Source organism: Colobus angolensis, unplaced genomic scaffold (assembly GCF_000951035.1).
Source record: "Colobus angolensis palliatus isolate OR3802 unplaced genomic scaffold, Cang.pa_1.0 Scaffold126, whole genome shotgun sequence".
Taxonomy (NCBI): domain Eukaryota; kingdom Metazoa; phylum Chordata; class Mammalia; order Primates; family Cercopithecidae; genus Colobus; species Colobus angolensis.
The window spans coordinates 1,770,860-1,789,128 of NW_012113808.1; the positions used below are offsets into that span (position 1 = coordinate 1,770,860).

Sequence of the window (18,269 nt, forward strand, 5' to 3'; positions counted from 1 at the left end):
CACTGCGCCTGGTCCAAACTTCTTTTTCATCTTAAATATCAGAAATAATATCAAAGTGAATCTACTGCCTAGAATCCCAGCCAAAAGATGAAAAAGACAGAAGGAGAGAAAGAGAGCATCGGTTAACCAGTGACTACTTGGTCTGCTACTTCATACAGGACCTTGTCCACACCATACCATAACCATGTCAAATATCATGGCTTCTGCTTTACAAGTTAGGAAACTAAGGCACAGAAGTTAAACTTATCCAACATACCACAGCTGTAAGATGATGGAACCACGACTCAAACTCCTAATTATGCCCAATCTGTGTTCCCTCCACTGCACCCGACAACTCACTTTTAAGTGGGGGAAACTGAAGTGAAACACCAAAAAGCAACCCTGCATGCCTGTGCAGTTCCCAGCTGCCCAGCCCTCTTTCAGGTGGCAGTGCCAGTCCTGTCTCCACCCTGGAGCGACTGAGTCTCTGACTTTGAGAGCACGTGTTCCTGTCTCTGAAACCCTGGCACCACCTGTTGTTGGATTCAGGAGGAACTGTGAACATCGCCTCTCCAGGTGTGAAAATTTCTCCATTACAGTCCCCAGTGTCCAGCCACAGCTTAAGAGGTGCTGAGCATGGGGAGACTCCCATTTCAAAAGACAGCTGTTTCACTGCACAGCGAGAACTGTTGGTGGGGGCTTCCTCAGATGAAAACAAACACTGCTTCCTGGACAGGCACAGTGGCTCATGCCTATGACCCCAGCACTCTGGGAGGCTGAGGACGGGGGATCACTTGGGCTCAACAGTTCGAGATCAGCCTGGAGAACACGGCAAGATGCTGTCTCTGCAGAAAAATTTAAAAATTTGTCTGGCATGGTGGCACATACCTGTAGTCCTAGCTATGTGGGAGGCTGAAGCAGGAGGGCTGCTTAAGCCCAGGAGTTCGAGGCTGCAGTGAGCTATGATTGCAGCACTGCACTCCAGCCTGGGTTGGTGAGACCCTGTCTCGAAACAACAGAAACAAAAAAAAGCTTCCCTCTAACTTCTGATCAAATACAAAAAACAGAAGTCTCAAATAAAAAGAGAAAAAAAGTCATCGACCTCTTTTATATGGTAGCCTTTCAAATATTTGGGCATCATGCTCTCACTTACTTCCCCTTGGAAGCCCTTCTGTAAAAACATCCACAGTTATTGCACGTGTTCCTCATCGGACACTGCTTCCGCTTCCTCAAAATCAAAGTCACTGTTAGCCGGACTAACCAGTTTATCATCATCCCTGAACACTCTGTGCTCTGAAGAGAACAAAACATTTCAGCTATGGGGTGGCAGCCCAGAGAACACTGGATGTCATGTGACTGCTTCTGGACATTGTACTTCGACTAATAAAGCTTAAGATAACTATTTTCAAACAGCTCCATTACATTTCTGGTTACTGATCTCAGCCCTTGGTCTCCACTTTCTTGCTTTTTGGAACGGGAGAAAGACAATGGAAGACTTGTTCTTCAATGTTGGCTAGAGTAAGAAAATAGGCCCCCCATGGAAGACAAAATGGCAACTAATATTAAAAAATGCATGCATTGCCATTGACCCTGCAATTTCACTTTTAGGAATTCATTTCAAGAAAATAATCATGGACATACAAAGATTTACCTCTGGATTCTCTGGATTTACTGTCTGGAACCCCTCTTTATGTCCCACAACAAAAAATAAGTTCAATGAGCCGACGGCCGTGGAGATATTGCTGCCATTAAAATGCTATAGGAGATGTTTATGGACATGAGAAGGAGTTCCCGATATATCACCCAAGCGGAGATGGTACACCACGGTGCTGTATTTGTAAAAATGCAGCTGTAAGCAGATGGTAGGGGACTGCCCGTAGGAAAAGGCCCCATTTCAGGAGAGAAGAGAGAGGAGGGTGGCCCCCTGATCAGGGAGCCAAAGCCCATGAGGGGCTCTGAAAGAGAGATGGGCATGTGTGGAGAGGCGTCTCAGCAAATCCCCCAAATCTACTGAAATGTTAGTCACCTTGTGGATGACCTGAATTTTCACAGAAATTCATGGAAAGACTGAACTTTGAATGTGGGATAAAACTCAGGACCTGTTGTCATGTCAGAGAGGCCAAATGCTTCAGGAGCATTTGGTCCCAGGAGCCAACTCTAAGAAATTGTGTGCAGGGCCTGAGGCTTCAAGTGCCTGGGTCTCGGCACGTCCCATGCAGAGGAGACCCCTTCATCTCAGCGATGGGGGCAGCACAAGACCTGGGTATGCGTCCAGGGCAAGTATGGAGGCACATGTGGTGGGAGAGGAATGGTGGTTATTTCTGGATGGTAGAATTATGAATATAATTTTCTTATTTTTGCTTATTTGAATTTCTAAAACCTACAATACACATATTGCTTGCTTTTTAAAAGATGCTTCCCTGAAGACACTGACAGCCACTTATTTTCCTTATGACAACACTGTGTAGATCACTGGCCTCAGGCTTGGCTCGTGGAGACCTATGTAGATTTCGCTCCCTACAAGTGTCACACGGTTCCACCCCAGACAACATGTATCACAGGGCACATGGTTCACAGAGACCAGGAAGGGAATTCTGACCTACAACATGGGTGAACCTGGAGGAATTATGCTAAGTGAACAAGCCAGAGATAAAGGACAAGTACTGTAAGGCTGCACTCATATGAGGGACCCAGAGGAACCAAATTCATAGAAACAGGAATACCAGGGCCTGCGGGAGGCAGGAGTGGGACATTGGAATTGCACAAGTAGTTTCCACTTTGCAAGATGAAAACAGCTCTAAAGATGGATGGTGGTGATGACTGCACAACACTGTGAATGCGCTTAAAGAAAACGGACCTGTATGCTTAAAAACGCTTAAACTGGCAACTTTAGCGTTATGCATCTTTTACTACAATTAAAAAAGATAAATGCACAATGCCAAAACCCATTAAGTCACCTAGAAAAACAAAGGGTCGAGGAGCATTTCTCTCTGATGCTGCAGCAATGCTGAACAAATAACACAAGTGGTTCATCTCATCTTTCTTCCGGCAGGTGGGAAGTAGAAAAGCTAAAACATCTCTGTTAGCATCGGTGGCAATTCACACCCTGGATTTAAGTTCTCTTAACACATTTCATCATTCCCGTTTCATTCATCTTTACGTGAACATCAGCAATTTCTGTTCTGAGAAATCCACTGTCTGGGAAAACCGAACCAGCAACACATCGGGGAGGGGTGGCTGGGATGAAGACACAGCCCAGGACCGGGATGGGGAGGGGCCCCAAGGAGAATCCCGATGGCCTCAGGACTCTCCTTTCTGAACTCTCTCCCTTACCCACGTCTCTCCTAAGCCTCAGGCCCTTACACAAGGTTACTGAGGAATACAAGAATGACACTAAGGTCTCATAAAGGCATAGAGAAAATCTGCTCCAAAAGGCCACGTAGACCAAAGAGTGAGAGATGTCCAACAAGAACCTCATCAACAGCTGTCCTCAGAGGCAGACCTTGGCCTCCCAGCCCCTACAGCTGCCCCTGTTCCTTCTAATGGCCCCGCTCCTCTACTGGCCCCTGCTCCTCTACCAGCACCCCCGCTCCTTTGCCGGTCCTTCTGCCAGCTGGCTGGCTGGTCAGATTCACGGACAATTGCGGGGAGAAACTTATTTTTCAATCCAGAGGTTTTTCCACATCAAGGGGAAAAAATGAGATTCTTCTCTATCAGATAGATTTCCAAAATACAAAATATTGACTAATATACATACTCTATTTGAAGACAATATTTTAAAAACTAATGCTAAAAAAAAGTGCAGTGGTTCCAAGTAGAAAGCATGACGCTGAAACAGAAGCAAGGGTCACAAGAGTTTATGGGCAAAAATTCATCCATAGTAGACCTGAAATGTGGTGTGAGGGTGGGGGGAACTATAGAGATACATTTTTACAGCATCTAAAAGAAAATAAAATTGTTGATTCTAATCTGAGAATAGAGATTAAAGGGAAAGAGGAAGACAGAGTTAACAGAATCAAAGAGTTTTAGAGCAAGAACGAATCTAAATTTTACAGATGAGGAAAATAAAACCCAAATACTCCCTAAATATTCTAAGGCCACAGGACTGGTGGCACAGCTGAGCCTAGAGCTCCTGGTCGTTATCCTTGTTCCGAACCCTGATCCTGTGCTCCCAGGTTATTGTTCTTGTCCCCATTTCATGACTTCCAGCTGGGACTGCCCCTTGGGGTGGTATACTTTATCCAAATTCCAGATTCTTCCCCAAAGTATGATTAATGAGACAAGAAATAGAGTTAAAACAATAATCTGGGTTTTTGTGACCATGGCAGCCCCAAGAGTGGTAATATCCAAAGTGGGGCCACACAAGACAATCTTTTGAGGCAAAGAAAGAAAATGACAGACATTGTCAAGTATTTTCCTCATCCTTTATAATAGCTTATTTTAAATACACTTTATGATACAAACAGGAGGCTGGGAAATACTGGGTAGGAGAGGGCGGTCCCTGGCGAGGGCCACACCCTCAAGCCTGGAATGGGGGTGGGGGGGCCCAAAGTGAGAACATGCATTTCTGTTTTCCTGCCTGAATGTTGCCTTTTCCGAAACTACCCTGGCCCGCCCCATCCCCCATGCTGTACCCATAAAAACCCCAGGCCCTACCTGCAGAGCAACAGAGAAGGAGAGAAGAAACAGCCGGATGTTGGAGAGAATCAGCTTGATTTCTGACAGACAGCTTGACAGTGGGACTTTGGAAAAGAGTTTGGCCAGGGACAGCAGGACTCCAAGGGAAGACCACCTTCCTACTCCATCCCCTTTCTAGCTTCCCATCCCACTGAGAGCCACCTCCAGCACTCAATAAAGTCCTCCATATCCACCATCCTTCAATTTGTTTGCACAACCTGATTCTTCCTGGACACCAGGACAAGAATTCGGGTACCAAGAGGGTGGATGCAAAAGGCTGTCACCCTGACCCTGCACTGATCTAACAGTTAAGTCATCTGTGGACAGCAAATCAAAGAGCACACTGTAACATACGTCCTATGGGGCGCCAGGGGTCACAGGTACCCCCACCCAGATGCTGCTGGGGGGCTGCACAGAGTTCTACTTCTGCCAATGCCCAAAAGCACTCATCTCAGCCCCTGCACCCACTCACCTGTGTGCTACCCCTCCCATGAGGGGCTGAGGGCTGTGGGCTGAGTCCTGTGAAGGGGTCAAAGGAACTATCCCATTTCATTTAGAATGTATCAATAGATCCATATGTCAATATGCATGTAATTCCTAAGTGAGCATTTCAATACATATGTGTATCGGGGGTGGTCTAAATATATGTTTGCTCATAGAGTGTGCAGTTAGAAAATTGGAGGCTGTTGGCCTGGAACATCACTGCTCTGCCCTATTAGATCTGGCTCCTTCATCTGTCAGTGGATTCTGTGGCCATAAAAGCATTCAGCTTGGTGTCATGTCTTCCCGCCCATCTGTCTACAACTGCTACATGCCCAACACACAGAACGCAGGAAGCCACTGAGCTTCCTGAACAACCCACCGACACCCTGGAAAGTGCCATGGCCAGTGGATTCTTGCAAACCATAAAACTTTAGCTGCGTTCCTCATGCTTAGAGAAAATTATTTTTCAATCATAAGAAAATTTCTAACAAAACAAAATTACGTGTATGCTGGTTTAGTAAGAAAAATGGTTTCAACATAAAAAGGAAAGAAAGCCCTTTGGCAAAATAAAAAGACATTGTGCATTTATCAAAAATTACTACTAATAACTCAAAAGAGAGGCAAATCGGTACATTCCGATCTCTCTGAAGATAAGAAAATCAACTGTATGCAACAGTTAAGGACATGAAAGGCAGAGTCAATGTGAGCACTCAAATGATTTTAAATAAGGTGTGACTCTTAATGGTCAAATCCAGCCTATGACCTGAAGATGGCTTTTCCCTCCCTCTCTCTATTTGCCTGAAAACCATCAGAACGCCTGTATGTTTTTAATAGAAGATAATTCATGGGAAGTCTCTCATTAATCCACACAACAGATGTGTATATCCTGGCTTCCTATTATTATAATAAAGGAATATTAGTTAACCATTCTATTCAGATACTCCCCATTGTGTGGGCAATGTTTACTTTACATATGAAAGAACTATGGCTCAGGGCTTCAGGACTCATCCAGGAGCTGGAAAGATGACAGGGAGGCCGACTTAACACACAAACTGACTGCATGCATGCGCCCAGTCAGAGTTCTTGGAGGAGACACTGACATGCATCTGGTGTAGCTGGGACAATGCAGAGGAGGACACAGACGAAGGAGGGGCTTGGACTCCCTGGGGTGAGGCTTGTCCCACCATAGTCAAGAACATGCAATCACTCTCACCACCAAAGCAAACACTTCATAAACGGACTTCCAGTTCCCGATAGGCATGTAAGGAGCTTGAAAGTCATTACTCTGTCCTAACAGTAAAAAGTTGAATAAAATGAAAAATCAGCACTTCTTAGAGATCTGTCTTGGATCTGTTACAGAAATGTCACAAGCCACAGCCCCGCAAAATGGGACAGGTGAATACAGGGAATCACAACTCACTGGAGCGGAAGCCTGTTAAGTAGAAACCCCTGAAGATCCACTACGGGGGTAGGAAAACCTAAACTGGAGTGGAAAATTCCTGGAGGCTCACTGTGGACGGGCCTAAGAGATTAAAAACTCCAGGGGGACCCAGTCATGGGGGTGGACAGCTATCGTTGTGTGAGTTTTACCTCCTGGAGCTCTACCAGATTCTCACAGTGAACACTGGAGAAATATCCCCTCATGCTTACAACAGGGAGAGGGGAAAATAACCATTTTGAAACACCAGGGCGCTGTGTTCTTATTAATAAGGCCTGCCCTCAGGAGAAACTATTTAAACAGGGACTAAACTGCTGGCATTTATCAGAACCTGTCCAACCTGAGGCACAGGAAATAATCAGCCCCTGCTAGACTTTAGTGTCACCTAAGGATGTGGAGAAGGGGAAGCTGAAAAGCAAATGTGAGGTTCACAGCCCAGGCACAAAGGCTCCCGAAAAGAATGAGACCAAATCATAGGACTATAGTAAGCTTCCCCTCCCACTACAGCTTAACACGGCACAACTAAAGGCCTATTTACCAGGGTTCCGTGCACCCAGTCCATCACATCCAGCTTTCAACATAAAATTACAAGGCACACTAAGAGGTTAAATACACACACACACACACACACACACACACACAGTTTAAAGAGACAGAGCAAGTATCAGACCCAGACTCAGATACAGAACAATGTTGGAATGATCAGATCAGGAATTTAAAACAACTATGATTAATATGCTAGGGACTCTAATGGAAAAAGGAGATAACACACAAGAACAGACAGACAAGGTAAGCAGAGAAACTGAAATTATGAGAAAGAATCAAAAGGAAATGCTAGAGATCAAAAACAATGCAGAGAAAGGAATGTCTTCAACGGGCTCATTAGCAGATAGGACATGCTGATGAAAAAAAATCTCTCAACTTGAAGATATGACATTAGAAACTTCTACAACTCAAATGCAGACAAAAAAGATGAAAAAAATTGAAATAATATCCAAGAACTGTGGAGCAATTACAGTGGTGTAAAGATGCATGATGGGAACACCAGAAGGAGAAGAAAGACAGAAAGGAACAGGAGAAATACTGGAAGCAATAATGACTGAGAATTTCCCCAGATTAATGTTGAACACCAAAACACAAATTAAGGAAACTTAGAGAACACAAAGAATGTATAAAGGCTGCAAAAACTACACTGAGGCATATCATACTCAAATTGCAGAAAATCAAAGATAAAGAAAAAAATATTGAAAGAAACACCTTACCTATCAATAGAGGAGCAAAGAGAAGGATTACAACTAATGTCTTCTCAGAAACCATGCAGGAAAGAAGAGAGGAGAGGGAAATATTTAAAGGGCTCAGAGAAAAAAAAAAAAATCACCACCTAGAATTCTGTACCATTTAAGATTGATCTTCAAAAATGAAGGCGGGATCGAAACTTCCTCAAACAAGTTGAGGGAATTTGTTGTCAGTAGACCTGCCTTGCAAAAAATGTTAAAAGCAGCTCTTCAAACATAGGAAAATAACATAGATCAGAAACCTGGATCTACACAAAGAAAGGATGCATCAAAAAAGGAATAAGTGAAGGTAAAATAAAAACTTTTCCTTTTTTTTTTTTTTTTTTTTGATTTGGAGTCTTGCTCTGTCACCCAGGCTGCAAAGCAGTGGTACAATCTCGGCTCACTGCAGCCTCCGCCTCCCAGGTTCCAGCGATTCTCCTGCCTCAGCCTCCCAGGTAGCTGGAATTACAGACATGTACCACCATGCTTGGCTAATTTTTGTATTTTTTGGAGAGACGGGGTTTCACCATGTTGGCCAGGCTGGTCTCGAACTCCTGACCTCAGGTGATCCGCCTGCCTCGGCCTCCCAAAGTGCTGGGGTTACAGGCATGAGCCACTGCTCCTCGCCTATTTTTCTTATTCTTAATTGAACATATAATGGGTTGTTTGAAATAACAATAGCAACAATATATTCTATCATGCATTCTTTTATATATTATATACCTATGCTTATGTGTAAGTAAAATGAATTACAGCAATGATATAAGGGATGGGAGGGAGGAATCAAGAATACTTTGCTATTATCAGACACTTGCACTACCTGTGAAACAGTATAGTGTTATCTGAAAGAAGACAAACTAATTTTTTTTAAAGACATATAATAGATATGCTGAGAAGGGAGAGAAAATGGGATTATACAGAAAGCTTAATTAAAATGACAAAAGGCAGAAAAAGTGTGAAAGGCAAAAGTACAAACATAGAATAAGGGCAACAAATAAAAAGCAACAAATATAGTAAATATGAATTTAAATGTATCAACAATCACTTTATACATCAATGGTCTAAATACACCAAAGAAAATACCAAGATTGTCAGTGAGAAACAAAAAATAAGTCCCAATTATATGTTGTTTACAACAAATCCACTGCAAATAAAACAACACATATAGATCAAAAGTAAAATGATAAAGAATGACCTTTACCAAGAAAGGTTAGATCTATCATGCTAACACTAATCAAAAGAAAGAAAGAATAGCTATATTAATTTCTGACAATGTACACTTTAGATCATGGGCATTTTTAAGGGATCAAGAGAGCATTACACAATGATTTTTTTAAAGTTTATTTTCCAAAAAGATACAACAATCCTTAATGTGTATGTGCCTAAAAAGAGCATAAAAATATATGAGGTAAAAACTGACAGAACTGCAAGGAGAAATAAATGAACTCACTGTTATAGTTTGAGCCCTCAATAGTCCTCTGTCAAAAATGGGCAGATCCTGCAAGAGGAAGCTCAGTAAGGACAGAGTTGAACTCAACAACACCATCAATCAACTAGATATAATTGACATCTACAGACTAATTCAGTCAAAAACAGCAGAACACACATTCTTCTCAAACTCATACGGAATATTCACCAAAAGAGACCACATTCTGGGCCATAAAGCATACCTTAAACTGAAAAGAACAGAATCAGACTGTGTGCTCTCAGAACAAAATACAATTAAACTAGATTCAATAACAGAAAGACAGCTAGCTGGGAAATCCCAGAGTATGTGGAGACTAAACAACGCACTTCTAAATGACACAGGGGTCAAAGAAGAAACCTCAAGAATTTTTTTTTTTTAATTTCCAAGCTAAATAAAAATGAAAACAGAACTTACCAAAATTTGTGAGATACAGCAAAAGCAGTGCTTGCAAGGATATTTATAGTATTGAATGCATATATTAGAAAATAAGATCTAAAAGCAATCATCTAAGATTCTACTTTTAAAAACTAGAAAAAGGAGAAAGTTAAATCCAAAGTTAAGTAGAAGACATAATAAAAAAATTATTACAGAAACCAATACAATTGAAAACAGAAAATCAATAGGAAAAAAACAACAATAAAACCAAAAGCTGGTTCTCTCAAAATATCAATAAAATCAATGAACTTTGAGGCAGGCTAAGTGAAAAAGAAAAAAGGCACACTTTACCAATATCAGAAGTGAAGGTGGGGATATCACTATAGAACCCATGGATATGAAAAGGACAATAAGGAATAATATGAACAACTCTATGCCCATAAATTCAATAAGCTGGATGAACCGGACCATTTCCTCCAAAGACATACTCTGCCAAAATTCACATGAGAATACACAATTTGAATAGGTCATATCTATTAAAGAAATTGAATCAATAATTAATAACCTTCCCAAAGAGAAAGCACCAGGCCCAGTTGTGTTCACTGATGAATTCTGACCAACATTCAAAGAAAGAAATTATACCAATTCTCTACAATCTCTTCCAGAAGAGAGAAGCAGAAAAAACACTTCCTAACTCATTCTATGAGGCCAGCATTAGGCTAATACCAAAAACCAGACAAAGACATTTAAGAAAAGAAAGGTATGGCTGGGTGTGGTGGCTCACGCCTGTAATCCCAACACTTCGGGAGGACCTGAGGCAGTCAGATCACCTGGGGTCAGGAGTTCAAGACCAGCCTGGCCAACATGGTGAAACCGTCTCCAAAAAAAAAAAAGAAGAAAGAAATGAAGGGTACTGATTAGTAGCTCTCATACAACCATATGCAGGAATGCTCAACAAAATAAAGCAAATCAAATTCAGCAATGTATAAAAAGAATTACACACCATGATCAAGTAGGATTTATGCCAGTTATGCAAGACTGGCTCAACAAATGAAAACCCATTAACGTAATCCATCATATCCACTGGCTAAGGAAGAAAAGTCACATGATCATATCAATAGATGCAAAAAAAAGCACTTGAAAAAATCCAACACCCATTCATGTTACAAATTCTCAAACTAGGAATATATGAGAACTTCCTCAACTTGATAAAGAATATCTACAAAAATCCTGCAGCTAACATCATACTTAATGGTGAAAAACTGGAAACTTTCCCACTAAAATCAGGAACAAGGCAAAGATGACCCCTCATCACTCTTCTTCAACATTGTACTGGAAGTCCTAGCTAATGAAATAAGACCAAAAAAAAAAAAAAAAGTATAAAGATTGGAAGAAAATAAATAAAACTCTCTTTGTTCATAGATCACATGATTGTCTATGCAGAAAACCTGAAACAATGAACAAAATTTTCCTGGGACTAATAAACAATTACAGCAAGGTTATAAGATGTGAAGTCAATATACAAAAGTCAACTGCTTTCCTATATACCGGCTACAAACGAGTGGAATGTGAAGTGAAAATCACAAGACCATTTACATTAGAAACACCCAAAATGAAAAACTAAGGTACAAATCTGACAAAATATGTATAAATTCTATATGAGGAAAACTACAAAACTCAGATAAAAGGTATCAGAAGAATTAAATGAAAAATATTTGACATTCATGGGGAGTAAGACAATATTGTCAAAATGTCAGTTAATCTCAACTTGATCTATAGATTCAATGCAATTTGTGCCAAAATCCCAGCAAGTTGTTTTGTAGATCTTAACAAACTGATTCTAAAATTTATAAATTTATATGGAACAGCAAAAGATCTGGAACGGCCAAAACTACCTTGAAAGAAAACAAAGGTGACTAACACTACTCGGCTTCAAGACTTTACATGGAGTCATGATAATCAAGACAGTGTGGTAGTGGCAAAATAACAGACAAATAGATCAATGGAAGCAAATAAAGAGCCCCAATATAGAACCATATGAATATTGCCCACTAATCTCTGACAAAGGAGCAAAGGCAATAAAGCGGAGAGAAGAGAGTCTCTTCAGCAAATGTTTCTGGAAGACCTGCACATTCACATGCAAAAAAAAAAAAAAAAAGAACTTAGACACAGCTCTCACACCTTTCACAAAATTAACTCAAAATGAATCACAGACCTAAATGTAAAACACCAAAGTAGGCCAGGCACAGTGGCTCACGCCTGTAATTCCAGCACTTTGGAAGGCTGAGGCGGGCAGATCACCTGAGGTCAGGAGTTTGAGACCAGCCTGGACAACATGGCAAAATCCCATCTCTACTAAAAACACAAAAATTAGCTGGGCGTGGTGGTGCATGCCTGTAATCCCAGCTACTGGGAGGCTGAAACAGAAGAATCACTTGAAACCTGGGAGACAGAGGTTGCAATGAGCTGAGATTGCACCACTGCACTCCAGCCTGGGCAACAGAGTGAGACTCTGTCTCAAATAAATTTAAGTAAATACACCAAAGTATAAAACTCATAGAAGATAACATAGAAGAAAATCTAGGTGATCTTTTTGTCATGGTGAAGACTTTTTAGAGAAAACACCAAAGGCATGACAATGAAGGAAATAATTGATAAGCCAGATTTTAATCAATTAAAATCTTCTAGGACACTATCAAGATAGTGTCTTGAGACCATGAGAAGATAGGCTACAGACTAGGAGAAACATTTACAAAATCCATATCTGATAAAGGACGATTATCCTAAATATATACTCTTAAAACTCAAAAATAAGAAAATGAACCACTGGATTAAAAATGTGCAAAAGGCCTGAATACCTCAGAAAAGAAAATACACAGATGATAAATAAGCATATGAAAAGACACTCAACATCATATGTCATTAGAGAATTGAAAATAAAAACAAAAGTGAAACACTACTCCACACTTATTAGAGTGGCCTAAATCCAGAATACTGGCAACACCAAAAGCTGACAAGGATGCAGAGCAACAGGAACCCTCCCCCACTGTGGTGGGAATGGAAAATGCAACAGCTGCTGTGGAAAACAACTCAGCAGTTTCTTACAAAACTCAGCATACTCTTACCATATGATCCAGCAATCACACCCTTTGGTATTTACCCAAATGAGATGAAAACTTACGTCTACTTGAAAATGGGTACATAGATACTTACAGTAGCTTTAATCATAATTGCCAAAACCTGGAAGGAACCAAGATGTCCTTCACTAGGTGAATAAACGAACGAATACACCCAGACAATGGAATATTATTAATTCATTAAGAAATGAGCTATCCAGCCATGAAAGACATGGAGGAACCTTAAATGTATATTAAATATTAATATATTATATTAATATATTAAAATAAATATATATTACTCAGTGAAAGAAGTCAATCTGAAAAGCTGACATACCCTATGATTCCAACTGCATGACATTCTAGAAGAGCAAAACTTCAGAGGCAACAAAAGGATCGCTGGTTGCCAGGGGCTGGGGTGGGAAGGAAAGGATGAACAGGTAGAGCATTGATGACTCTTAAGGCAGTGAAATGGCTCTGTATGATACTACAATGGTGGGTAAGCGCCATTGTGCATTTGTCCAAACCCACAAAATGTGTAACATCGAGAGTGAACCCTAATGTCAACCACAGACTCTGTGTGATGATAATGTGTCAATGCAGGTTCATGCATTGTAACAAACGTACCACTCTGTTGGGGGATACTGGCAATGAAGGAGGTTGTATGTGTGTTGGGGGTGGGGGTGCAGGAGGTATACAGGAATTCTCTGTACCTTCCCTTCAGTTTTGTTCTGAAGCTAAAACTGCCCTAAAAAATAAAGTCGATTAAAAATATTTCATGAACTAATACATACTAAAATATACTTTCTACCTCTTCTATTTTTATTTTCTCTCTCAACACATTTTGGTCACCTCCCATTAAAGTTTTAACTTGACCACCCACTAATGGGTCCAATGGAAGTCGGCAAAGCAGTGCTCTAGGGCGGTGCCTCCTGCTGACCTATGGAATCCAGCCTCTCCCCACAGATCATCTGCTCCAAGAGCCACGCTCAGTCCACTCCCAATAACGTGCTCAAAGCCAGATGGCTTCCTGGCCCCTGGCAGTACCTGGAGGGAGGGTCTCCATGCTTTGTGCTTTCTCTTCTCCATTGCTGTGATGAAGGTCTTTCTTTTTAATGGGGTCAATTTCATTCCAGTCCTCCTGGGGGAACAAAGACACTGAATGAGTTGCCTGGTTCTTCAAGCACACCTTCATTCATCAGTTCAATACACACTGAGTCTTTGGAGAGTAACACCTGGCCCTGGGGATGCACTGATGAGTAGGAGGGAGGGCCCATCTTAAAGACCCCACACACCAGAAATTGTTAGGGAGTCAAGATGTAAGGGGAGAAAAGTATGGGCGTGACTTTTCTTCCCAAGGGTTTGCATTTCTCTCTCCATTTTATATTTGTATTGCGTATCTGTGGGAAGGAAATACTCCAAAAACTCCCAGGGCTTTGGGGATTTGTGAGGGTGGAGAAGCAAGACAGGGGAAGTGGATTAAATGAAATAATTCTAGAGTGGTTAAATTAAAACCATTAAAAGGAAGGTAGCTCTCCAGACATCTTAGTGGTTTATGGACATCTTAGGACCAGATTCTCCCTAAGGGCTCCTTTGAGCTCTCCTCAGAGAGTGTTAAATGATTTAATTCCATTGACTAACACAAGAGCAGGGGGTAGGGCCACCAAGCTTTTTCTAGGGCTTACTCTAATAGGACTGCCACTGAAACAGAGATACATATTAAGGACTTAATGTGAAACCAGAATAAGGTATAAGCTCTGGCAGAATTTATCCAACTCATCTGGGCAAAAAATTTACTCTAATTTATCAACATTAAATCAGACTAAATAACAACTGCACGACCACAGAGCTAAATACATTTTTCCACCACTTGGAATCTGATTTCTGTGACTAAAATAAGAAAGGTTTCTGTATATAACCCAAATCAGAAATAACCCAAGGCTAGTAATTTTCCCACCAGACTCCTGTGAGCCAAGCATTGTCAACTGGCCATTTTCCTGAGCAGATGCGATTAGGCTGCAGCACAGCAGCAATCCCTCCCTGCGGGGCGGGGGACCAGATCTCCCAGGGTTCATTCCACCAGCACTCCTGTGGACCAGTGCGGACTGCATGCTGCACACAAGTTCACCACTGGAGACGTTTTGGTTCTTTACTTAAAATGTAAAGTGAGATCTGCGGAAGGGTAAACCTAAGGGCCTGGGCCAAATGACACATTTTTTCCAAATGCAACTTGCTCTGCCAATAATCTGCATTTTTACTCAAGAGGTACGGTAATTAGAGAGAAACTGTGCCTAAGCCTCCCCCATCTCTCAGCCAGCTTTTCCTTCCGCTGCTTCTCTAATGAAGCGATACAGCTGGGTTTATCACATCAGGGCTGCCATGGAAATGACAGAAGAGGAAGAACTGTAGCCTTGGCGGGCTGGTGAGAGAAACCATTTGCAGCCGGGGGTCTGAGCTCCACCCACCCAGCAGAACGCCTTCCTGGCCTTTAAGTGCCCCATGTACTTTTGCAAGTCTTATCCCACGCCTCAACAAATGTATTAAAATGCAGCTGTATCCCAATTTAAAGAATTGTTACTGCAAAAAAGTTTAGAAAAGATGTATTTATGACTTGGCTTTTGAGATTACTTGGCTATAAAGAAATTTTCAATTTACTACTGGCAGTGATTTTGTGGGAACTCTGGCAGATAGGCAACAGTGAGAGAATTTCACCCACCAACTGGCTTTACAAAGTAAGGAGATATGTGTGAATACTAAATCAGCAAAATGAAGTTACCACAGTCACTGTGCAGACTTTTAATTAAGCATTAGTTTTTATTTTGAGGCTTGATTGTAGCATTGTGGCTGATAATTCCTACCTCTCAAGTCCCCGCCCCATAGGCATCTGGCCTCCTACTTACACCAGCTAATGGATCAAACCATTTAAACTTGTAACTGAATAAAATCAAAAGTGAACATTGCCAGTGGGGCTGGTGACTTTAGCATATTTTCTACATGTAAAAATAAAGTCATTATCTGTAGTCATTATCTGACATTTGCAGGTCAACCATCAGTGTTTTCCCAGAAAATAAACTTTTTTGTGTGTGCCCACAAATAAGACTGATTTGCCCATAGGTAACACTCCTCACCCTCCCTTCTTCCTTCCAATCAGTGATGCCTACTATGAAACTAGCGCAGGGTGAGCACTCCTCAATCTCCCTTCTTTCTTCCAGTCAACGATGCCCTACTATAAAACTAGTGCAGGGTGAGTTCATGCCCATATAATGAGGGCATGACAAGGTAGCAAGCAGATGGAACAAGCCGTGCCATTTACAAAAACCTACTATGCGCCAAGCATTGCGTACAGACCCTCTCTCATTCCTGCATTTTATAATTCCTGTCTTACAATGAGGACACATAAGATAGGCTAAGCAATTTGTCCAGGTTACACAGCTGGTAAAAAGCTAAATCTGGCCCTTTATGTAAGTCAGAGTGGGAATGACAGGCTAGGGCTCAATTTAAACTAAATTATAAGAACTTGATTCTCAAAATGTCATAAAAACTCAGGAATACATTTCTAGGAGGTCACTCACAGAGGACTGTTTTGTTCTGGACTTCCAGGTCAAAAACTGCAGATTATCATCTTAACTACCTGCTCCTAGAGTAAAAATAGGGAAGGGGAAGAGAAGCCCCCAAGGAGAAGGAGGGGGAAGGGGAGGATGGGGAGTGGGAGGAGGGGAGAGGGAGGGGGAAGGGGAGGAGGAGGATGGGGAGGAGAAGGAGGGAAGAGGGAGGGGGAAGGGAAGAATGAGGCAAAGAAAGAGGGGAAGGAGGAAGAGGGGAAGGAGGGGGAGGGGAGGACAATGAAAAGGAGGAACCACAGTGGTGGCTGCTGCCTAACACAGTATTTATGAGGTGCCAAGCCCCACTCTGGACGCTGCACATACGCTCATCTTCCTGCAATGCTATTACTATTCCAATTTTACAGGCGAGGAAGCCAAGGCACTGAACGTTTAGTGTTCATATGAGGCTGGATCCACACCCTGGAGAACTCAGGGCTGGAGTTCATGGTCTCAGTCATTTAGCTGTACTGCCTCCAGATAAGACAGCTTCCTCTCTCCCTTAACTAAACAGCCAAAGTTCAGTTAAGACATTGTACTAACCATTCATCTCAGAATATGTCTGGTCACTAGTAATAAATTCCTGCAAAGATGGCTGACTAGGTTCACTGGCTGACGGAGCACCCAAGCTCAACCCACCACTGGTCTGTAGATGCTTGTCTTGTCCCACTCTCTTCTCCCCACCCCTACAGAGGGCCTTGGCCTGGTATTAAGAAAGTCAGCTCCTAGAGACACAGTGGGGACCAGGCATCTTGGCCTGTGTTGTGCAAAGACACCCACAGACAAGCATGGGGAATGATGGCCCAGAGACACAGGCCCTGCGTACAGCAGGGCCCCCAGGAAGGCTGTGCATGGAAGTAGTACCTCGGTGGAGACCAAAGGGAGGCAAGAAGGAACAACGGGCACTAGTGGTGGTGGGTGTACCAGACAGATGGAACAAGGGAAAGATCAAAAACAGGAAGGCATGGAAGTGGCAGGATAGTCTGAGACCTGTATTCTAGAAACATCACTGTGGCTACAAGGTGGGGGCAGACTAGAGGACACAAGAGAGCCCAGGAGGCCATTTCAGTAATGCAGCATGGGAAGATGGCATGCTGGACCCAGTCCAGGTCCCAGAGGGACAGAGCGGAGACAGGTGCGGCTAGGAGGGGCTGCCAGTGCAGCAGGAGGAGTGCGAGGGGGAAGAAGAATCAAAGATGGCCCCAGGTTTCTGACTGCAGCACTTCCTATGCAGGTGTGATGTCCACCGAGAAGAAATACAAGAAAGTTGCTGGGTAGGGTAAGAAGAAGTGCTAGGAAATAAAGAGGAGTTTGGTTTTGAAATGATGAAGCTACAAAGAGATACCAAGAGGAGGCATCTGCAAACAGATGGAGGCACAAATCTGGGGTTGTGAAAAGGCCCAGGGTAATTAAAGCTACTGGTGAGCAGGAGGGAGACCACCCAGGGAGGGTGGGGTGTCAGTGCAGGGAAGAGGAGAGCCCAACGCTGCAGGGACAAGCAGGAAAGGAGGAGACCCCACATGGCACGTAGGGAGCAGCGCTGGCCTCAGAGCCAGAGCCTTGGGTTCCAGCCATGCCTCTGCCAATGGCAATAGGTGTCGAAGTCTAACTTCTCTAAGATTAGAAGGCTGGGCTCAATGCCTCCTGCCCGGCGGGTCCCTGCCTGCCCAGCGTTCTTGTGTAGGCGATACATTCAGTTAGCACTTGAGGGTCTTTTACATTTGCTACCTGCTTCGCCCATGTTTCATATCCAAAAAGATTACAGGTTCTTTGAGGGTAGGAAAGCCGTCATACTCCTTCTGTATCCTTACGGTACCAAGTGCGCTGGTGGCCTTATGGTAGTTGCTCAATAATAAA

At 42.6% G+C, this 18,269-nt stretch overlaps 1 protein-coding gene across 1 annotated transcript in view; it reads right to left on the reverse strand.

The window, feature by feature from the left end:
- The window catches only part of GALNT2 (polypeptide N-acetylgalactosaminyltransferase 2), a 105,065-nt gene extending 91,057 nt beyond the window's left edge, over positions 1-14,008 (reverse strand). The window contains exon 1 of the mRNA XM_011933436.1: positions 13,861-14,008. Coding sequence (XP_011788826.1) covers positions 13,861-14,008 — 148 coding nt within the window. The remainder of the gene's footprint in view (positions 1-13,860) is intronic.
- Between the last annotated feature and the right edge of the window lie 4,261 nt (positions 14,009-18,269).